Source organism: Tarenaya hassleriana, unplaced genomic scaffold (assembly GCF_000463585.1).
Source record: "Tarenaya hassleriana unplaced genomic scaffold, ASM46358v1 Cleome10, whole genome shotgun sequence".
Taxonomy (NCBI): domain Eukaryota; kingdom Viridiplantae; phylum Streptophyta; class Magnoliopsida; order Brassicales; family Cleomaceae; genus Tarenaya; species Tarenaya hassleriana.
Window position 1 is genome coordinate 3,195,540 of NW_010960188.1, and position 19,369 is coordinate 3,214,908.

Consider the following 19,369-nt stretch of genomic DNA (forward strand, 5'->3'; position numbering starts at 1 on the left):
GAAATTAAAATTTTATCTTAATCAAATTTATTTTATAAACAAAAAACAAGAATATATATATATATACCCTCTAATATAGAATACACACACGCGCATACATGTACACATATGTAGAAAAAAAGAAAAGGGGGCACGCACGTATATCTATTTATACACACAGAGGCGGAGAGGGCCAGTTCCTAGCTTTGGTATGAGGCTTGGGTAATTGTTAGATACAATGTCCATTTCTTCCTCCTATAAATACCCATCAGCAGCTCGAACAACCCTCCTCCTGTTTTCTGCAAGAGGGCTTTAATGTCTTTCAAGCATTATTCCTTCATGAGAAATTTTTAAAACCAAAACGGAAAAAAGAGGGTTTACGTTTTCAAGAAAAGCGGATGCAGCAGTTAAGTGGTACTGAACACTATACATAATTGCATGTACATATATATATATATATATATATATATATATGTATGTATGTATATCAAGAACTGTTTTCTTTTTATTTAGTCAGTCCCCCCCTCTAAAATCTTAGTCTTAGGTAAGACTAGCTAGCCAGGTAAGTTTGATGGTCATGAATCTTGAGCCCTTTGGTCCAAAGAACCCTAAAAGCCAGATCTTTATTGCCAAAGGGTTTTGTTCTTGATTAAAGGAAAGGGTTTTCGTTTTTTTCAAAACTTAAGAACTTTAACCAGTCCTCTTTCTTGTTGATCTCTGTTTGGTTTCTTCTTGTTCCTTGAAACCTTCGCAGTTGGAGATAAAGTCATGAACATGGAGATGGCGAAGAACGAAGCAGAGAGCAGCAATAACACGAAGAAGATAGGGAGAGGGAAGATAGAGATAAAGAGGATAGAGAACACTACGAATCGACAGGTCACTTTCTGCAAGAGACGAAACGGTCTTCTCAAGAAAGCTTATGAGCTCTCCGTGTTGTGCGAAGCCGAGGTTGCCCTCATCATCTTCTCCAGCCGCGGCCGTCTCTACGAGTACGCCAACAGCAGGTATATATATATATATATATATGTATGCCCTCGTTCATTTTCTTCTCATCATCTTCCATTGATAATTGCACTTATTTCTTGATTTTGATTCCTTTCCTTTGAGTAAAAATGCCTTCCTTTTGCTTCTTTTGGTCCAAATCTTGGGGGGGTTTTCAGTTGCTATGAGCTCTTTTTTTTTCTTGAAGCTGATAGTTTTTGTGGGTGTTTTGCCTGATTGATGCTTAGATCTGTGTTGTCGTGATCCACATATAATATATATAGATCTGTGTGTGTAATTACATAAATATGAAAATTGATAGGAATATTGTTTGAAGAGGGATCTGAGGGAGGAACCAGATTAGGGTTTCTCATCTCTCTGAATCAGAGTTTTGGTCAAATCCCTGTCATCTCTCTCTCTCTCTCTCTCTATGTCTCTCTGTGTGTGAATCAGAGAAAAAAAGCTGTATCATCTTCTCATCAGCCCATTCCGTCGTCCAGTCTCTTTTTCGCCAATCCTTAAGCAGCTTGTCATCTTTTTGTTTTTGCAGATTAGGGTTTGATAAAGTTAAGTTTTTTTTTCTTTAAAAAAACATTAGGGTTGATACATACATACATATATATATATATATGTATATAACACGTGTACATATGTTTGTATAGGGTAAGTCTTCTGAGACTTGTCAAACCTTCTCTCTAGTAAACATTATAAAAAGAGAAATTGGAGAGATCTTGATGATTCACTCCCTTCAAAATCAATGCATATATATACAAATTAATTACTTAAATATATATATTCCCAACAACTGTGTGTATGTGTATATATATTGCTTTCTGTTTTCTTGACAACATAATAACAGAGAACAATGATTAAGAAATCAGGATTCTGTTCTCGACCGTACTATTTTAGTATAATGAAATCTCAATTGGGATTTGCTAATCCTTACTTTCTGTTTAATCTCTAGTTTAATTTATTACTTTTGACCATTTTTATCACTCTTTTTCACAAAAAGCCTTCAAATGAGGTTCAATGAACGAATCTTATTGCAATCGCCATTTCATTATATTTTCTTTCGGAAAAAACATTTCATTTAATGGAAAATCCTCAACTTTTTCTTACACATAACCCATCAAACGATTTCCTAGTGATTCGCCTACACTATTTCTGCTTGCTGTATATATACATACACGCACACACACACATATATATATATATATATAATAGAGATGCATGGGTAGTATCTAATTGGATCTAACATTAGTTATTGCATTTTTCATGTTTATAAAGAGCTAAAAGACAAGAAAAAGAACCAAAGTTAGGCATATAGAACGGAACCAAGGGGCTGTGGCGTGTCGAGGCAAAAGCTTCTTAATCTTACAATCATCTCTTTTCCTCCACAGAGGAAGATAAACTTTCATTCTTTTGGGAACTGATAGATTAGGCCTCGAATTTCATGGCTTTCCTTTTCTCTTCATAAGAGATCTTATAGAGAGAGAAAACGATTACACGCACACACATATATATATATATATATATATATATATATATAATATGTGTATCTTATTAATATAACGTCGATTGAGAGAGACAAGTGAGAGAAATCAAAGGGTACGAGCCAATGGGAATCTCTCTGCATGCATTCTGTCACATAATTCATGCTTGATTTCAGCCGCTTCTCTTGCTCTCTCTCTTTTTAATTATAATGATGAAAGGATACACAATTCCCTTTTTTTCTTTGAAATTAGATTTGAGTAATAGGAACTATTCCTCACATTTTATTCCTCACTTACACTCATTGATTGGATTGTTTGATTATTTTTTTTTTAACTTAAAGGAGTGTTGATTAAGCTAAACCCTAAACCCTTGTGTGAAATCTAATTTAATTAGGAGCCAATTTTTACGGATTTAAACAGTCTGATATGAAAATGTCGTTTTGGGAAGATTTAGAAGCAATAGATGCAAGTCGGTTTCATAATTTTTTAAAAGGTTAGCTTTTTTAAATAAGGAATTGATATATACGTATTTTGATTTTTTTTTAATAAGGTTAGGTTTTATGTAATTAGGGTTTAGGGTTTTGAAAAAGAAGAGATCCAAAAGGATGAAAGAACATGTTACTCACATTCTTCCTTTTAACTAACCCTATACTTGATTTCTAAGTGTAAATAAGAGTTTAAATAAATCCAAGAATAAACACGTGTCTTGACATATAAATATTTAACTAACCCTATACTTAGTTAATAAGAGTACATTATTACCAAATTATTATTATTAAAAAAACATTTTTTTTTGTTTTCGATCTCATTCTGAGTTCCAAGATCGATCCCTTTGCTTGATTAATTCCCTTTTTTCTGAACGAAATTAAGTATTTTGAATTGTATATATTATATGCAATGTTCACGTTTTGCTATATTTATTTTCACGGCATTTCGATACGGCTCTTTGTAACCAAACCGAACCGAAAAATTTAGTATTTTTTTATTCTAACGTCCAAAATTCTCGAACGGTATTATTTTTAGAAATCTATTTTTTTTTGGTATCGAACCGAATCAAACCGATTTTACATATGATATAATAACCGATTGGTACATATTTTTGTAAGACCGGAAGAAACGAACCAACCACGGAAACGTCCACCCCTAATTTTCACCAAATTTTTAATGACACACAAAACATTGTTCTTCACAGTTTGGCAATGTAATCTTCTATAAATATATAAGGTCTATAAATTGAAAATTATGAAACTTCAAGTAATTCTAATTTTGTATACGACTGTTTAATATTTAGATTCCATCAATAGGTAATCGTCTGCCTTTTCATCAAATTAAATTTTTGTTTTTAAATCAAATTTAACTTTTAGACAGTAAAATGGTCCATTATTTTTTTTTTCTCAAAAACAAACGGTAAAAAGTAGACAGTAGAACTTGTGGTCTTGTTATTTATTACAAAGAGTCGGAAAACTAAATGCGTGAGTGACACGTGTCACAAATGGCCTGAGTTCTTTCTCGGACTATTTTAAGGTTTCCACACGAAAGCTCTTTTCGTTTGTTCCTAGGTTTTGCTTAATTGTTCTTCTTTCTTTATTCTTTTGTTGGTTTTGTATATATAATAATTATTTTATTATTTTCCACAATACGAGACTATTAAGTCTATTTATTCTATATTCGATTTTCTCTCTCTCTCTCTATATATATGTATATTTGTTTTAGACTGGAATAATGAGAAATTACAACTTAGATTATATTTTTATTTTTTTATTATTAGGAATTCCGAAGTGTTGTTAGCCTCATTAATATCTCCTATTAACAAAAAGAAAGAAAAAGAAACACTACTGTTACTTTATTTATTTAGTTTCGTTACACATGTCGATATAGTGATCAAGAATCCCCTTGAAATTGATGCTTTATATATATGAATAAAAATAAAATAAAATTTGTGAATGTATAATTGGGTTTGGTTGATGAGCAGTGTGAGAGGCACGATTGAAAGGTACAAGAAAGCCTCCTCTGACGCCGTCAATCCACCTTCCGTCAACGAAATCAATACCCAGGTTTTATTTTAACTAGTATTTGATATATGTATATATATATACAACGAAATATGCATATAAGTAATGATATATACATTTGTGGTGTGAAAATGGAATATACGATACGTATATATAGTACTATCAGCAAGAGGCGTCGAAGCTTCGTAGGCAGATTCGGGACATTCAGAACATGAACAGGTCGGTCTATATAGCTAATATCAAGAATTGCGTGTTACGCATGTAATGACATTCTTCTTCCATTCCATGAATCGTTTCCGGCTTTGTTTAATGATTAGGAACATTCTGGGCGAATCTCTCGGTTCATTGAACTTCAAGGATCTCAAGAACCTTGAATCGCGGCTGGAGAAAGGGATCGCCCGCATTCGTTCCAAGAAGGTTCTCATATACATACAAATATATATATATATATACACTGTATATACACACACATACACATATATATATATGTATGAGATCATCTCTGGTCTGATGACTGTTCGGCTGGATCTTGCCAGAACGAGCTGTTGTTGTCGGAGATAGAGTACATGCAGAAGAGGGTAACGTTTCTTCCTTCCCAAGTAACCATACAGTTTTCTGTTTCCTTTGCTTCAACGTTTCCCTCTCTATCTGCTTGCCCTCTTACAACGTTTGCGATGTTTCATGCAGGGAAACGAGCTGCAAAGCGAAACCTTTTTTCTCAGGGAGAAGGTTATCAACATTTTGTTTTTTTTCCTCCGAAATCTCGTCATCAACCCACCTCCTTTTTTCTTTTTCTTTGTTTAAAAAAAGAGAGAGAATTCAAGAGCAAATTCTTGGTTGGATTATGCAGATAGCAGAAAACGAGAGATTCCAGCAGGAGCAGGAGCAGCAGCAGCAGCAGCAAGGAGCGGTGTATGAGTCACATGAGTCGCAACAGTATAACCGGAGCTACATCCCGGTTAACCTCCTCGAGCCTAATCAGCAATTCTCCGGCCAGGACCAACCCCCTCTCCAGCTCGTCTAAGCCCTCATCCTCCCCCCTGAGACGATATATATATATATATATATTCATATATGTGTGCATGTATATCTCCCGGTTGGACAATGGAGAAGTAACATCCAGCTTTTGAATCTCCCACCTAACCTAATTAAGAGTCTTTATATCTGTTCTTCGAATCCTCTATCTAGAATTAATTCGTCGAAAAACTTAAAAGCAGAATGATGAATGGGAAACTGCATGTTCAAATATGATGAATCCTCTCTAGATATAGCAAATACAGTATACAATAATAATGTTATATATACGATATATAGAGCTACATACATGAGCATATATTCAGGCTACTTACTATTTATCTTCTAGGTCTCTTGTATATGGACATGGCGTATGAGTACAGAGGCTGAAGGCCTAAACCCTTCTTCCCTTCGTTCTCATACTTCATCGATCTGCTGCTCGGAATTCTCGATTCTTTTTTTTTTCTCCGTTTCTTATGTTGTTCTTAATGTGTATAAGAAGAAAAGGTAGGGCCTTTTTCCTTCATTAGCTCAGGATCTTGCACTTTCTGATGAAGCTATCCGAGGAATTTACATGTCGGTACCAGAGGGATCTTACCTCTGTGTTACTGATCTCGAGCCAGGGTTTTGCTGGGTTGCTGAAATGCAAAACGGCTGCAGATTCGATAACCTCTTTCGGGGTTTCTATGGATCGGGACCCTAGTCCAGCGACGTGCCATGATGGGTCAAGAGGGTATACGAAATCTTTGAAAGCGAGCAAAGCCGGTGGGAGAGCACCTGGTCGCCATAACTGCAGACCAGAACTCTGACTCTGCAGATTAAGTTGTATATGTGTTAGCATGACCGAAATTGCAACATTTTCGGTCATATTGGTGAAGGAAATGAGAGATACTCACGATTCTCAACGACATGAAGTAAGATTCTGTGATATTGGTGTGCCTCCAGGCTTCGAGATCGAATACATTCATACCCGACAGCCAAGCGCAGTGATCGGGGATGAAGCTTGATGAGATGAGAGGATGCGAGAAGTTGAAATAGTCTTTGTACGTTCTTCCGGGGCAACAGTTGTCTCCGCACCATGAATCGACAACTGCACCAACAACTTTACCGTTGAGACCCATTTCCCACAAAGATGAAATGTCTCGTTGTACTACTACATCATCATCCAACAACACTATCTTGTTGAGATCCGGAAAGAGCTGTTTGGTCCAAAAAAAAATCGAGATAATAAATAGATGTATTTGTAATTGCATATAAAGGTTTTTGTGGAAAAGCTTTGAGGTATTTACCTTGGGAATGTAGATGCGGAGATGATTCAGAAGGGATAGGCAACTAGGGCTTAGTGCTTGTAAGGATTGTTCATTGCCCTCCATGGAACTAAACCCGTCTTCTTTCAAGTTTTTGTAATGCCGCCTCCAAATCAAGCGATGAATCTCTAGCATCTCCTTCACTCTCATATTCACTTCCTCAGGCCAATCAAACTGATGAAGTCCCTTCACTTCGACAACTGGTGATGAAACAGAGTTGATGGCAAACCAAGCGTGCATCGGAGTATAAGTTTTCTTGTCAGTGACAATATGAAAGACGAACTTCTCGGGATTTACAGCATTTTCTATGGTAGAAGAGATGACGACAGAGGCAGCAAGAATATTATCGGTCAACATAACAACATGGTGAAGCGATGGATCAGTAAGGCGAGAGACAAACTCAGGTGGAGGCAAACGAGAACGAGCCATTGCATTTACAGAGTACTCTTCGGTTAGTCTAAGGGTAAGGCAATGGAGGCTCTTAGGAATACCGTGTGAGGCTAAATGCCAGTAAATCAACTCGTGCTGTTTTGCTGATTGGACTTTGCGTTCCATCTCCATCAGCTGAAGTTAACAGAGAGCATTGCATCAATATGAGTTAAGATGGGTAAGAAGAAGATAAAACTAGTTAACCTTCTCTTTCATTCTGTCGCTAAGCTGACAAATGCATATGTCAGGCCAGAAGAGAGCTTTCTCTGTTTCAAATATTGGAGTTATATCTCTGTTTTTGAAACATTAGATTCTAGTTTCAATGTGTCTTTACCCTCTTTCAGTGCTCACAATTCTAGAAGAGAATATCCATTTGCATTACTCAATAGAAGAAGATTTCTGCAGTTTTTTATTGTGCAGATTAAATGATCAATATATATATATATATATATCTCCGACAAACCGACATTATTCTTCTACTTAAATCTGGAGGCTCCAACACTAATAATCACAATTCAAGTGGAGCATCTAGTGTCACAAGTTCTGTCTCTTCAATTCAACTTGTAGTCTTCTCTCCGGCAGTCATTAGCTATGAAAGCAAAGCAAAGGATCCCAACTCTGAACTTTTAGCAACAATGCTGACCAAAATCCTATACTCATCAACCTGAATTCGTTTACTGATCCAGTTAACCATTTTACCCTGTTGCTTCTTTTGGTTTCTTAAATCAGTTTTCTTGAATTCTAGAACTATGCTTGGGGCCAAAAACCAAAGATATCAACACCAACAAACCAGCTACTTACCATTTTCTTAGTGACTGAAGCAAAGGCCCTGATATCACGACGTTTTGACGTCATCTCCTTGACAAGGTCATCGAATGACTCCAAGGTGCCCTCATTTCCTCTTCCATTGCCGTCATTATCTGTTTCTTCAACTAGCGCTCGTGTCAGCTCCTCCCCGACTTTCTGCATGAGCCAAAGAAAACTTAAGCTGTCACACTGTCTTGACGTCAAGTTATGTCACAAAGCGACAAATGATGAAAGAGAAAAGCTTTTAGCGCTACAGAGGAATGGAAAGCACAGTCTTTATTGGAATTTTGGGTTTGTCTCGTTTCTCTTTGTTCTTGTTCTTACGAATATTAGGTCAGACCAAGTGGAGGGTGTTTATCTGGTGGCATCAAAACCTGCCACATATTTGACAGACAACTGGTGGGAACTGCCACAGCTATATGTGTTCTGACATCTGTCCTAATCCATGAGACTCTGAAGAGGTTTTGTCCGGACTTCAATCCAATCCATTTAAGCTGACCCTCACTCAAATTCGATCGATGCGTATGACTAGCAACTACAGTATCTAAAGCATGTCATGTTCTATACACAGATGAAAAGATACCACTTTGTGGGCTCTTTTCGGACAGTTCCACATGCTAGTAACAATTCAAGACTGTTGCACCAGAAGAAAACAATCCAAGCCCTATCAAAATCACCCAGTTACCAAGGAAGATAAAAGAGGAGGAAAAAAAATCCATAAGCAAATTCCTTGACCCTTAACAGATTTACTTACTAAAAATATTAACGTAACAAAGATCCAAAGGCAACTATATAATTAAAAATCAAACTCAATTGAGGAGCTTAATCCTCTGTTTTCCTAAGCTCTTGAGAAGGACAGATCTCTACCCTCCTGGTCCACGAGGAGGCACATTCTGCTAAATGACACCAGCAGCACTAACGCAACACAGCTGGCAAAAGACTTCCTTTTTCGTACAACCATCTTTTTCTTTTTCCCTTAGCAGAAGTTTGGATAACTCCATAGCATTTTTGTGAATTATTAATCGAAATTTGATCGATACGATATCTTCACGTAAACCTGATCGATTGTCCAATGATGTGGAATCTTTTATGCAGATGATGAAAAGTCTTAATGAAGAAATCAATATTGTGATTGACTAATACGGGTACTTACCAGAGATGTGTCGCCCCCACGGAAGAGTCTCCATCCCATGCAGCCTGCGAATACATCAATCAGGAAAAAAAGTAAAATTAAAATCACACAAACAAGTAATTCACATGCTTAGTGTATCATATTCGCAAGCACAGTGTTTAAATTTGGGGAAATTTTGAATCCAATGATTTACGTGCGAAAAGCCCAGAAGAATTTGTTTCCGAACAATTTGAAGCTTAGTTTTTTGGTATAAATTTGAAGCTTAGTTGTTTACAAAAGATCGGAATGATGGTCCCAATTTCTTCCAGATTAATAATCGATATAAGTAACCAATCAGATATGTTTTTGAAGAATCCCAGAATATAAGAAACTCCCGAGATTGAAGGAGAAGTTACCAAATGGAGAATCGCAACCGGAGGCGGATTCGAGGACGAGAAACGCGATCCTGACGAAGAGAAAAGGGAGGACGATGGCGAGAAGCAGCAGCACCACCAGCATCGCCGTGCGACTAGGAAACCTCCTCACCGGCGCCGCCACTCCTCCCTTTCCGACTCCGGCGCCGGGGTTCGATATGGTGACTCTCTTAATCCCCGTCGCCGATATGTAAAACTTCATACCCTCACACTTTTCTCTCACTTTCTCTCAAGTTCCATCAATCTAAACACTCCGAATACGGCTCCCCTTTCCAGATCTCCGATCCTCCTGCCTTTTCTGCTTCACTTCCTCTCTCGCCGGGAAAAAGAAAAACAAAAACACGAATCGATCCGAGCTCAGTGATCTGAGAGGGAAAACGCAAACAAACGCATCCACGTTTGAAGACGATCGACGAACATCGAGGACTTCGAAGAGCCAACGGAGACTGGATTGATCCGTACAACGGAATCACGCTACATTCAAAACCAAGAGGAATTTCATAAATAAACCACAGGAAAAAAAAGGTTAATTCGTGTAATATTCGACCCCCCTTTTTTTTCCTCGGTCACGAGCTCACTAACGTTAACGATTTTTTAAAAATATTTCCATAATTAATAGATTAAATAAATAAATAAATAAAAACAAAAAAGCCAAAACCAAAACCGCGTTCAACTCCGGATTATCTTATTTGTGTATTTATTACCTATATGGTTCTGCCTATACATATTATAATACGGTGTGACAAAAAAAATTTATTATTTGATAATGGGATGACCGAAATAAACTTTATTATTGTCGAATAATATGAAACGGTCGAATTGTGTTATAGAAAGAAGAAAACGGAAGATTCAACTACAATTAAACTCTGTGTGTTGTTTTTCAAAATAGGGTCGTCATCATATATAATTGTGGGTAAAATGACAGAAATGACCTTTGTCACCGACACATATCTCTGGTGGCAATGGCGGCAATAGGCGAGGATCAAGTGCGGGAGAGCGCAGGGAAGTTACGGTACGCTGTATTTCATGGAAATGATTACCAAAAAGTCTCCATTGGTAGTAGCACCAAAAAGCCTATAGGGATCTAATTATTAATAATTATCATCATATGGGACCTTTTTGAACGACATTAATTGATTAAAACGCACACATATAATTTATAATTATTTCATTTTGAATGTTAAACATGTAATTACCTACTCGGTTATGCTTTTCCATTAGCCCAATTTTTTCAATTGAAATAAATATAGAAACAAAGCCGGACGTTTTTTTTTTATAACAGAACGTCCTGGATCGAAATCCAGACTAATCTCCGGACCGGGAGCAAACTATGTGCTTTGAAATATTCGTTTTCCTCCCCCCACCATAGGACTCAAATTTGGGGCGGGACAAATGTTTTGCATCCCATTTCACCAGTTGAGCTACCCATGATGGATACAAAGCCACACGTTTTATGTTCATTTCAATCGCTTTTCATTTTGGTCGGTGACGGATTTGCATTTGAATTGTTGTGTGTGTATATATGCAACGTTCTATTTTCTTGCTAAATGATTTCATGGGTCCACAATTTTTAATTTTGGTTAATCGTATGAAGTTTTAATATGCAACCATGAAAATTATATCACTTGTATCATAGATGTGTAGCGTGTAACTCTCACAAAACACACAACCATTTAAAAAGTTATATAAATTTGGGATTATATTTGATGCATATTTATTGGTTTAGTTTGGTAAAATTATTGGCATAGTCATGATTTGTTGTTATGTTATTATATTATTTAGAAAAATCACACGTTAATACATTAATGCACAAACGCGTAAAAACAATCTCCAATAAATATAGAACTTTAAAAAATTTCTAAAAAATAAAATAAAAAATCTTAATTTCTACATTCAAAAGTAAATTTTTAAACAATTTTTAAAAATCGTTATATCACGGCAGTATTTGGAAGTAGTTTAAGATATTAGGATTTAATTTTATGGTGGATTTTGAAAATCATTTAAAATTATAATTTATTTTCATTGTTTTTAAAAAGTTTTGGGGTAAGAGTTATGGAAAATTTATGTATTTATTTGAAAATTTTAACTTGATGTATTAATTTATGATTTTTTTAGTTATGTATTAATATACTATTTTCGTATTAATTATTTATGATTAAAACTATTTGATTTTCTTTTTTGATTAAAAAACTATTTGATTTTTCATTTTTAATATACAAGATAAGTGAAACCAAATCTGATAGGAGCCAAGTTATGGAAGCATGAACAACATCCTCTTAACGGACAACAATTTTAATTACACGTGGATACACTACAAGAAAATTCTCGTATAGCTACAGAATTTGCGACAGAATATTCCGTCGCATACAAAATTACAACAGAATACGACGGGTTTGTGACAGAAATCGGAAAAAAATTTATGTCGCGAACAGTCGTAAAATCTGTCGAAATTTTGCGACGGAATGCGACGAATACATTTCCGTCGCAACAACAAAAGTAATTTGCGACAGAAAATATAAAATATATCAGAATTTGCGACAGATTGCGACATATATATCTGTAGCAACTATTTATTTTAATTATATTATTTATTTTTTTTGAATTTACTACAGATTTGCGACAGACGTTTCTGTATCAAATATTATTTTAAATTTATTTTATTTATTTTAGAACTTGTGACAGAATTTGCGACAGAAAATTCTGTCACAAATTCTAATTTCATTTTTTCGTTATTTTCGATGAAAAATTTCAAATTTTCACGGTTTATTTTTTGTTTTGCGACGAAAATTTCCGTCGCAACACTTAATAAAAGTCGGACTTCGTCTTTCTCCTCCAGTCTTCAAAACTTTAAGAAAAAAACTCAATCTTCTCCAATATTCTCCATTGTTTTTCTTCAAAATTCGTCAAGGTATATGCATATATATCGTGTATATGTGAATAAATGTGTATATGTGTGTGTTGTGTATATATATGTGAATGTGAATATGTGTATATGTATGTGTATGTGTATATGTATGTGTATGTGTATGTGTATGTGTATGTGTATGTGTATGTGTATGTATACGTGTATGTGAATGTGTATGGGGGTTTTATCAAAAATACCCCTATTATGCTACAAAGGCTTCAGTGCCTACCCATTGACGTAGGTCTCCAATTGCAGAAACATTAATGAGAAGAGAGAGAACATCAGTTTTCGATTTCCTATGAAAAAATTTAAATATTTTAAAAATTTTAAAATTCACTCCATCACAAAAATATAAATTTTTTCGCGTGATTTTAAAAAATTTTCGGTGTGACCAGTGTGACTAGTGTAACCAAACTAAATTTTGAACGGTGTGACCAGTGGGACTAGTGTGACCAATATGACCAGTACGACCAAAATTAAATTTTAAACGGTGTAACCAATGTGACGTACCTTTGTTTTTGTTGTCAATCCGTTCCATTATGCGCCTCTTGCATATTCTTCGACAGATTTGTTATGCATCTGTCTCATTTTCATCAAAAACCACACGATTCACTTTAAAAATCATAAAACTCAAACTCAAAACACAAAGTTTATGTTTCGAACCAATCTTTTGTATTAATGAACTTACCTTCAGTTTTTGTCATTTGTTCTGGCTTAGACCGACACACAAAGAAGAAGATATAAGGTCGGCGATGAAGATATGTTCAACGAAATAATCATTTTTCGTTTGTTTTTCTGTGTAAAAATGAAATGAGAAAGAGAAAAATGGAAGAGTTGAGAGAAAGATAACAGTAGAGAGAGAAAGTAAAAAAAATGGAGAGTTATCAAAGTGTGGGAACGAGAGACATGAATTCAAAATGACTAAGTAAGTGGGAGAAGTGTATCACGTTACTTTTTTGAAAGGTTAATTATGTCTTTTGTTCTTTTTATTTTTTTTCTAAATTTTAGGGTTTTGAAGGGTATGTCATGAAGTCTTTGTAGCAAAATGAGAGTATTTTTGCTATATTGCCATGTGTATGTGTTTATGTATATATACGTGTATGTGTGTATTTATGTATATGTGTTGTGTATGTATGTGAATGTGAATGTGTATGTATATATATAAATGTGTATGTGTGTTTATATGATGTGTATGTGAATATATATATGTATGTGTATGTGTATATGTGTGAATATGTATGAATGTGTGTTTATATATGTGTGTAATATATATGTACATGTGTATATATATGTATGTTTATGTATGTGTATGTAAATTTATATGTGTATGAGTGTGTGTTTATGTATGTGTGTATGTGTATATGTATGTGTATATATATGTATGTGTGTAAATTTATATGTGTATGAATGTGTGTTTATGTATGTGTGTATGTGTGTATATATATGTGTATGTAAATGTATATATGTATGTGTATGTGTATATATATATATTTATATAAATTATGTGTATATGTATAATGTATGAGTATATGTGTAATACATGTGTATGTAATATATGTATATGTATAATATATTATTTTTTATATTTTTTTAAATTAAAAAAATAAATCTGTCGCAAAACGTAGATTTTTTTATTTTTTAAAAAAAAATTTAAAAATTGTTTATTTTTTTGTTCGCAAAACGCAAATTTTTTCTGTCGCAACATTGCGACAGATTAACGACCGGTAAACTTTTGCGACAACGATATACGGACCGAAATTATTCGGTCGCTTTCTTGTCGCAAATTTGTAATTGCGACGGATTTTATTGATGTTTGCGACGGATTTTTCCGTCACAAATTTGAATGTTTTTTTTGTAGTGATATGCAACCAATACGGACAACATTGAGACCTCTTATAACCAGATTCGTACGGCACATGGCTACATTATAGGGAAAAAAATCAATCTTTTTTTCAATGTTCATGCATATATATATTTTTTTCATGGGTGATTTAGATTTTTTAAAATGTATATTATGACATAGTAATTATTATTTTTGGTCTTATTAGTTTTATGGGCAAAAGAAATGCTAAAGTAATCATTTATTTGATTCAATTTTATTATATTTTATTCTTATGTAAATGTGGAATAAAGACATGTTTCTTATATGGATCAAGTCTAATTTGTAACGACGGACCACATGTACTGTACTTCCCAAACAACGGAAAACGCGCGAGAAGAAGCGGTCCCTACACAAAAACGGCAGGAACTTTGCTTTATCGCTAAACGGAGCGGTGTTTCGAGGTCGACCGAGCGACGCAGCAGTAACAGCTGGTTTTTTAAAACGGCACGGTGTTTCCAAGTCGTGTGCTTACGGTCGAAGTGAAGGTTTTTTTTTCAGGTCTTCGGACTGGTCGGATCCAGGGATCATCTCTCTTCTTCTCGTTCTTCTCCGGTGAGTGTTGACTTGTCTGATCTTCGCTGTTTACTAATTTGTCGGCATTAGCCCCTGTTTGGATGCCGAGAAAATCCATGACTTGGAATTTGATTTCCCGTTCCAGTATTCTTTCCCTGTGTGAGTTTTTGCCTTCTGGGTAGCATTTGCATGGACTATGCTGAATTTCCTTTGATGGGTTTGTTTGTTTTGCTGTTTTGTGTCTGAATAATATCTGTAATTTGGCTTCAGCGTCTATTTTCGTTGAGCGATTGATTCCGAACAAGTTACATGACATGGGCTCTATATGTGTGATTTAATGTCAGAATTGCATACGGGACTTGTCTCAGGATTCAGGAATGTCTCTACTGAGAAAAGGATGACCACTAATTGTCTTCTTGCTTGATTCATTCTTACAGAGATTGAAGCATCTGAGGCATACGCTTTTGCTGTATTGGTTTCAGACATTCATTGGGTTTTGGGGTTTTACCTTTTGCCCTTTCGCGGCAATGTTGAAGCGTGGTAACAGAGTGAACGGGTCATGTGGGCCTCAAACCTACAAATTAGCACTTCTCATGCTTGTCGGGGTCTTTGGCATTGCAGTTTGGTTGCTTTGTTTTAGTGGCAAGAACCAGGGCACAAAATTTCCACTGCCAAAGCAGATTTCGAGCAGTATCAAGCCCCGGTTACAGTTTCATCCAACTGTTGAATTTCAGAATGGCACAGATGTCATATGGCAAATACCAAGCTCACCAAAGGCGGTTCTATTTATTGCTCACGGGTGCCAGAGAAGGGCTACCGACTTTTGGGATAGATCTCTCGAGTGCCCTAAATGTATCGGTCTCCCAGAGGAGACGGTGCTTGTCCTCCACGCTCTGGCTCGCAAATTTGCAGTTATAGCTGTATCTAGTGCTGGAAGATGCTGGACATTTGGTGAGGAGAGATTGATTGTCCAAAACATAATATCAACATGGGTTAGTAGGCACAAGCTTGAAAGGCTTCCTCTTGTTGCTTTAGGGGCTTCTTCGGGTGGTTACTTTGTCTCTGCCCTCGCCACAGACATGCGGTTCAGTAGCATTGTGCTTATGATTGCAGAAGGGGTCTTTGATCGAATTAGTATCACAAAACGTTATCCACCGACCTTTTTTGTTCACATGCCCAAAGATGTACACAGACAACAAAAGATAAGAGAATATAGAGATGGTCTTGAAATGCAAGGCATTGATGTTGAAGAGATTGAATGCTTGGACTTGCCACTTTCCCCAAATTTCTTGGCCGATAGGATACGTGGTGTTGATCAGGTTATATCTGCCAAGTTGTTCAAGGTGTTTCAAGAAAAGGGATTTATCGACGAGAAGGGATACATGAGGCGTGATGGGCGGAGAACACGTTGGAAAGAAGCTCTCCATGACTACAAAATCTCTCTGGATAAAAGTTTGTTTACCCATGTCGAAGAAGAGCTAAATCTTGCGTTTGCGTATCATGAAATGACAAGCTTGCAGTCTGAACAGATCTTTAAATGGTTTGAATCACATATGAGCTGAGGAGCTTTCACTTTTCATGTAACAAAAAATCTCTCTCTGTGGGAAGAGACGTGTGTAATGACTGGACTGCGGTGTCGAGTCTGCTATTTTTTCGTTGATTGTAGTCTCTACAATGAGAATCAAGAAAGACAGTTTTGATTTCTTTAACCGATTTTTAAAGCCAGGGCAGTTAAGCATGCAACAAATCTGTTCTGTAAGGAAATGCTTGGTGTCTCCAAGTGAAATTTCTTGTCCGAGGACTTCTGGCCAAATGGTTGAGACATCTTGCAATAGAGAACCTTTGTTTCTCTGCCTATCATTCATTTTGCAGGTCAGTACCCTGAATTGGCAAAATTTTCTCCACTTAACCGCCGTTGTACTTACATGAAGACAGGACATGTTTCTCTTACAAGGTTGATCGATGACAAATCCAGAGTGGAGGACGCTTTCAAACTCCATGGTATGTCTTTACATTTTCCTTTATATTATAGGTTTCTCAGATTTGTACATTCTTGACATACACAATACCTTCCGCTGGATTTGAATCAGCATTACTCGTATTATTACCGGGGATGTCCCTACACTTATAAAGATCGTGTTTTTTCTAACACGACCATGACCACCAACTCTATATTATGTCATAGTAAATGCCATTTCTGACATTAATAAACAGTCATGTAAGATGTTAGTGGTGAGTCGGTAGGATCTTAAATGCATGTTCACCATCTTTCAGCATTTACTCCACAGTTAATTAGAACCATAACACGCCACCTTAGTCACCACCACCACCCCTCTGGTACTGTTCTCCATCAATGCTTATGGTGTTTGGTCTTTCTTCTCTTTCCTCGTGGATTTGTCTTTTTGTGTGGCGGTTTTGCCTGGCTAAGGAATTAAATTGGTCATGTTCGGACATAATGAAGCAATTTATTATGACATTATGCTGGTCTATTGAGGCATGTCAGTCTACATCTAGGCTTTGACTTTGTGTGAACCTTGTTCTGTGAAGTAATGTTTGGTTCTTGTTTTCACCAAGTCTGTGTCTTTAGTAATGGTTTGTTTGGGTTCTGTCTGCCTTGTCTGTCTTGGTTAACTGATTTACTAGCTGAACTAGGTGCTTCAATGTACTACTAACGTTATGCATGGTGTTCAAGTCCTCCATTTCTGGATTCTCTTGAGCAGGGCATACATTATGATTGGGAGGATGACAGGAAACTGATAAACCAGAACTAGTAATCTTATTACAGTGCAAGATAACTTGAAAACATAAACATCTAATATAAGGAGTGTCCATATCAAATATCATAATATGCTATAAAATACTTCAAACTCAAAGTGGTTCACACGCGCGCGCACACACATACACACTCTCACACAGGAAGATAATTAGAATGCTTTAAGAAATAAACAGGCCATTTGAGAAATGAAACATTTTCTTCCTCTTTTCTTTTTCAGGATCTGGGCTTTAGGTGACCTTCATTTGCAAGCTTGAAGGTGTGAGCTTGTGTTGCAGCAGCCTTGTTCGAAGATAAAGCTCTCACAAAGTTATCCCTGACTTGAGTGGTTGTGAAAGGGAACCTGTTGTTCACCATGGAGTTGAGCCAGGAGGCAGTCCCTTCTCGGTAGAGCGCTCCATACCCGTCGGTGTGGGCGTTGGAAAGTGCCTGAAGAAGGTTCATGTTCGACGAAAACCCTGGAGCAGTGGTGCCTCCAAAGACTCCTCCCACGGTGCCCCACCAGCCAAGCAACCCCCATATCAGGGTCGGGTGATTCCTCCAGTAACTGTACACAAATAAGAAACTTCATGTGTCGAAATGTCTGTCATAATATGCTGCATTATCACAAAGGCCATTGTCACTTACTCGCATGTTCCAGTGATCGGGGGCAAGGGAGCAGGGTAGAACGGAGTTCCAGGGGTTCCCGGGTCGATGATGGGAGTTGTCGGAGGACTTACAACAACGGGCGTAGGAGGAGTCACAACCACGGGAGTGGTGGGAGGGGTACTACCGCCTCCGTAAGGTGGAGGGGACGTGTAGTATCCACCGGAAGGAGGGGTTGAAGGATGTGAAGGGCTCGGTTCATGTGGTGGGTTTCCACAGTTTGAAGGAGGGTTTGATGGAGTTGAAGGAGTTGGAGTGTAGCCTCCTCCGTGAGATGGGGATGGAGTTGAAGGAGTTGGAGTGTAGCCTCCTCCGTGAGACGGGGTTCCATGAGACGGGGTTCCATGAGAGGGTGATGGGGTAGTTCCATGGGACGGAGATCCATGTGAACCTGCAAATGCAAACCCAAATATGATTTCTAAGAGTATAATGACAGAGAAGTGACACTTGGTGGAAAAAATGGGTGAAGTTTAAGTGTACCTGAGGGAGGAGTTCCTGCATGTGGGTCGGGGGAGTAGTAGTGCTTGTCATCCGAGTAGCTAATGGACAAGACAGGAACAAGCAGTTGCTGTAAGAGCAATGCAACAGCCAAGATCCAGACAGGGATGGTGCCTTCCATTCTCTTAAACTCCAAGAACAGAGAGAGAGAGGAACTTGGGAGAGTTTGATGTGCTGTCTTTGGAGGCAATGGAGCAGTGATTATAAAGAGGGAGGGAAAATGACGAGTAAATACAAACAGGTGGAGGAGTGTGTGGTTAGTTGATGTGTTGCAGGTGCATTTACACGATGCCATTTAATGGGGGGAGCTCTTTCTTCGAAAATGATTCTTAAAATCCATTTATTGTATATTGTATGCAAATGCATATGGACTCTTATGAAGCTGTCTTCCATGTTCATCTCTCCTATGCATTGCATTGTTTGAACAATCTTGTCTTTAATAATACATATCATCATAATCACCTTTTTTGTTCAAAGCAAATTAAGTTCTTGTTCATTATCATATATATATATATATATATAATATAATCACCCTTTTATTACTTCGATGTGGTTACAAGGCGAAGACGGTTTGTAGCATATATAT

General features: G+C 36.8%; 4 protein-coding genes across 11 annotated transcripts; 2 read left to right on the forward strand and 2 right to left on the reverse strand.

Annotated features, from left to right (window-relative positions):
• Positions 1-230: 230 nt before the first annotated feature.
• LOC104803144 (agamous-like MADS-box protein AGL1) lies at positions 231-5,600 on the forward strand. Of its 4 annotated transcripts, none has more exons than XM_010527041.2 (8): positions 231-385; positions 734-983; positions 4,426-4,507; positions 4,623-4,684; positions 4,783-4,882; positions 5,002-5,064; positions 5,153-5,194; positions 5,316-5,600. In XM_010527041.2, the coding sequence occupies exons 2-8, from the start codon at positions 748-750 to the stop codon at positions 5,487-5,489; spliced, it is 759 nt and encodes a 252-aa protein (XP_010525343.1). In that variant the 5' UTR covers positions 231-385; positions 734-747; the 3' UTR covers positions 5,490-5,600. The 4 variants fall into 4 exon arrangements, with proteins under 4 accessions (XP_010525343.1, XP_010525329.1, XP_010525336.1 ...); XM_010527027.2 differs by having other exon boundaries at positions 232-393; XM_010527034.2 differs by having other exon boundaries at positions 237-393; positions 5,002-5,043.
• A 103-nt stretch (positions 5,601-5,703) lies between these two features.
• On the reverse strand, positions 5,704-10,402 carry LOC104803166 (probable galacturonosyltransferase 15). Of its 2 annotated transcripts, XM_010527055.2 has the most exons (7): positions 9,550-10,402; positions 9,176-9,219; positions 8,017-8,178; positions 7,278-7,350; positions 6,769-6,986; positions 6,376-6,678; positions 5,704-6,290 (listed from the first exon to the last, which is right to left on the reverse strand). In XM_010527055.2, the coding sequence occupies exons 1-7, from the start codon at positions 9,767-9,769 to the stop codon at positions 6,006-6,008; spliced, it is 1,305 nt and encodes a 434-aa protein (XP_010525357.1). In that variant the 5' UTR covers positions 9,770-10,402; the 3' UTR covers positions 5,704-6,005. The 2 variants fall into 2 exon arrangements, with proteins under 2 accessions (XP_010525357.1, XP_010525353.1); XM_010527051.2 differs by having other exon boundaries at positions 6,769-7,350.
• A 3,741-nt stretch (positions 10,403-14,143) lies between these two features.
• Positions 14,144-17,813, forward strand: LOC104803188. 3 transcript variants are annotated; one of them, XM_010527073.2, is made up of 3 exons: positions 14,144-14,906; positions 15,305-16,739; positions 16,822-17,813. In XM_010527073.2, the coding sequence occupies exon 2, from the start codon at positions 15,395-15,397 to the stop codon at positions 16,427-16,429; it is 1,035 nt and encodes a 344-aa protein (XP_010525375.1). In that variant the 5' UTR covers positions 14,144-14,906; positions 15,305-15,394; the 3' UTR covers positions 16,430-16,739; positions 16,822-17,813. The 3 variants fall into 3 exon arrangements, with proteins under 3 accessions (XP_010525375.1, XP_010525383.1, XP_010525393.1); XM_010527081.1 differs by having other exon boundaries at positions 14,331-14,906; positions 16,803-17,813; XM_010527091.2 differs by lacking the exon at positions 14,144-14,906 and adding an exon at positions 14,941-15,026.
• On the reverse strand, positions 17,660-18,974 carry LOC104803179 (protodermal factor 1). 2 transcript variants are annotated; one of them, XM_019200973.1, is made up of 4 exons: positions 18,766-18,974; positions 18,593-18,676; positions 18,268-18,547; positions 17,660-18,187 (listed from the first exon to the last, which is right to left on the reverse strand). In XM_019200973.1, exons 1-4 carry the CDS (start codon positions 18,902-18,904, stop codon positions 17,857-17,859), a joined length of 834 nt encoding a protein of 277 aa, XP_019056518.1. In that variant the 5' UTR covers positions 18,905-18,974; the 3' UTR covers positions 17,660-17,856. The 2 variants fall into 2 exon arrangements, with proteins under 2 accessions (XP_019056518.1, XP_010525366.1); XM_010527064.1 differs by having other exon boundaries at positions 18,268-18,676.
• Positions 18,975-19,369: the final 395 nt, after the last annotated feature.

Excerpts from the sequence above, each read along its gene's own strand:
- LOC104803144 (XM_010527027.2), top strand. Across the intron at positions 4,508-4,622 it reads TCAACGAAATCAATACCCAG|TACTATCAGCAAGAGGCGTC; the intron begins GTTTTATTTTAA and ends ACGTATATATAG. Across the intron at positions 5,195-5,315 it reads CCTTTTTTCTCAGGGAGAAG|ATAGCAGAAAACGAGAGATT; the intron begins GTTATCAACATT and ends TGGATTATGCAG.
- LOC104803166 (XM_010527051.2), bottom strand. The coding sequence starts at position 9,769 with ATGAAGTTTTACATATCGGCGACGGGGATTAAGAGAGTCACCATATCG. Across the intron at positions 7,351-8,016 it reads CTTCAGTCACTAAGAAAATG|CTGATGGAGATGGAACGCAA; the intron begins GTAAGTAGCTGG and ends TGTTAACTTCAG. Across the intron at positions 6,291-6,375 it reads ACTTCATGTCGTTGAGAATC|AGTCAGAGTTCTGGTCTGCA; the intron begins GTGAGTATCTCT and ends CTTAATCTGCAG.
- LOC104803188 (XM_010527073.2), top strand. The coding sequence starts at position 15,395 with ATGTTGAAGCGTGGTAACAGAGTGAACGGGTCATGTGGGCCTCAAACC.
- LOC104803179 (XM_010527064.1), bottom strand. The coding sequence starts at position 18,904 with ATGGAAGGCACCATCCCTGTCTGGATCTTGGCTGTTGCATTGCTCTTA. Across the intron at positions 18,677-18,765 it reads TGCAGGAACTCCTCCCTCAG|GTTCACATGGATCTCCGTCC; the intron begins GTACACTTAAAC and ends TTGCATTTGCAG. Across the intron at positions 18,188-18,267 it reads CCGATCACTGGAACATGCGA|TTACTGGAGGAATCACCCGA; the intron begins GTAAGTGACAAT and ends ATTTGTGTACAG.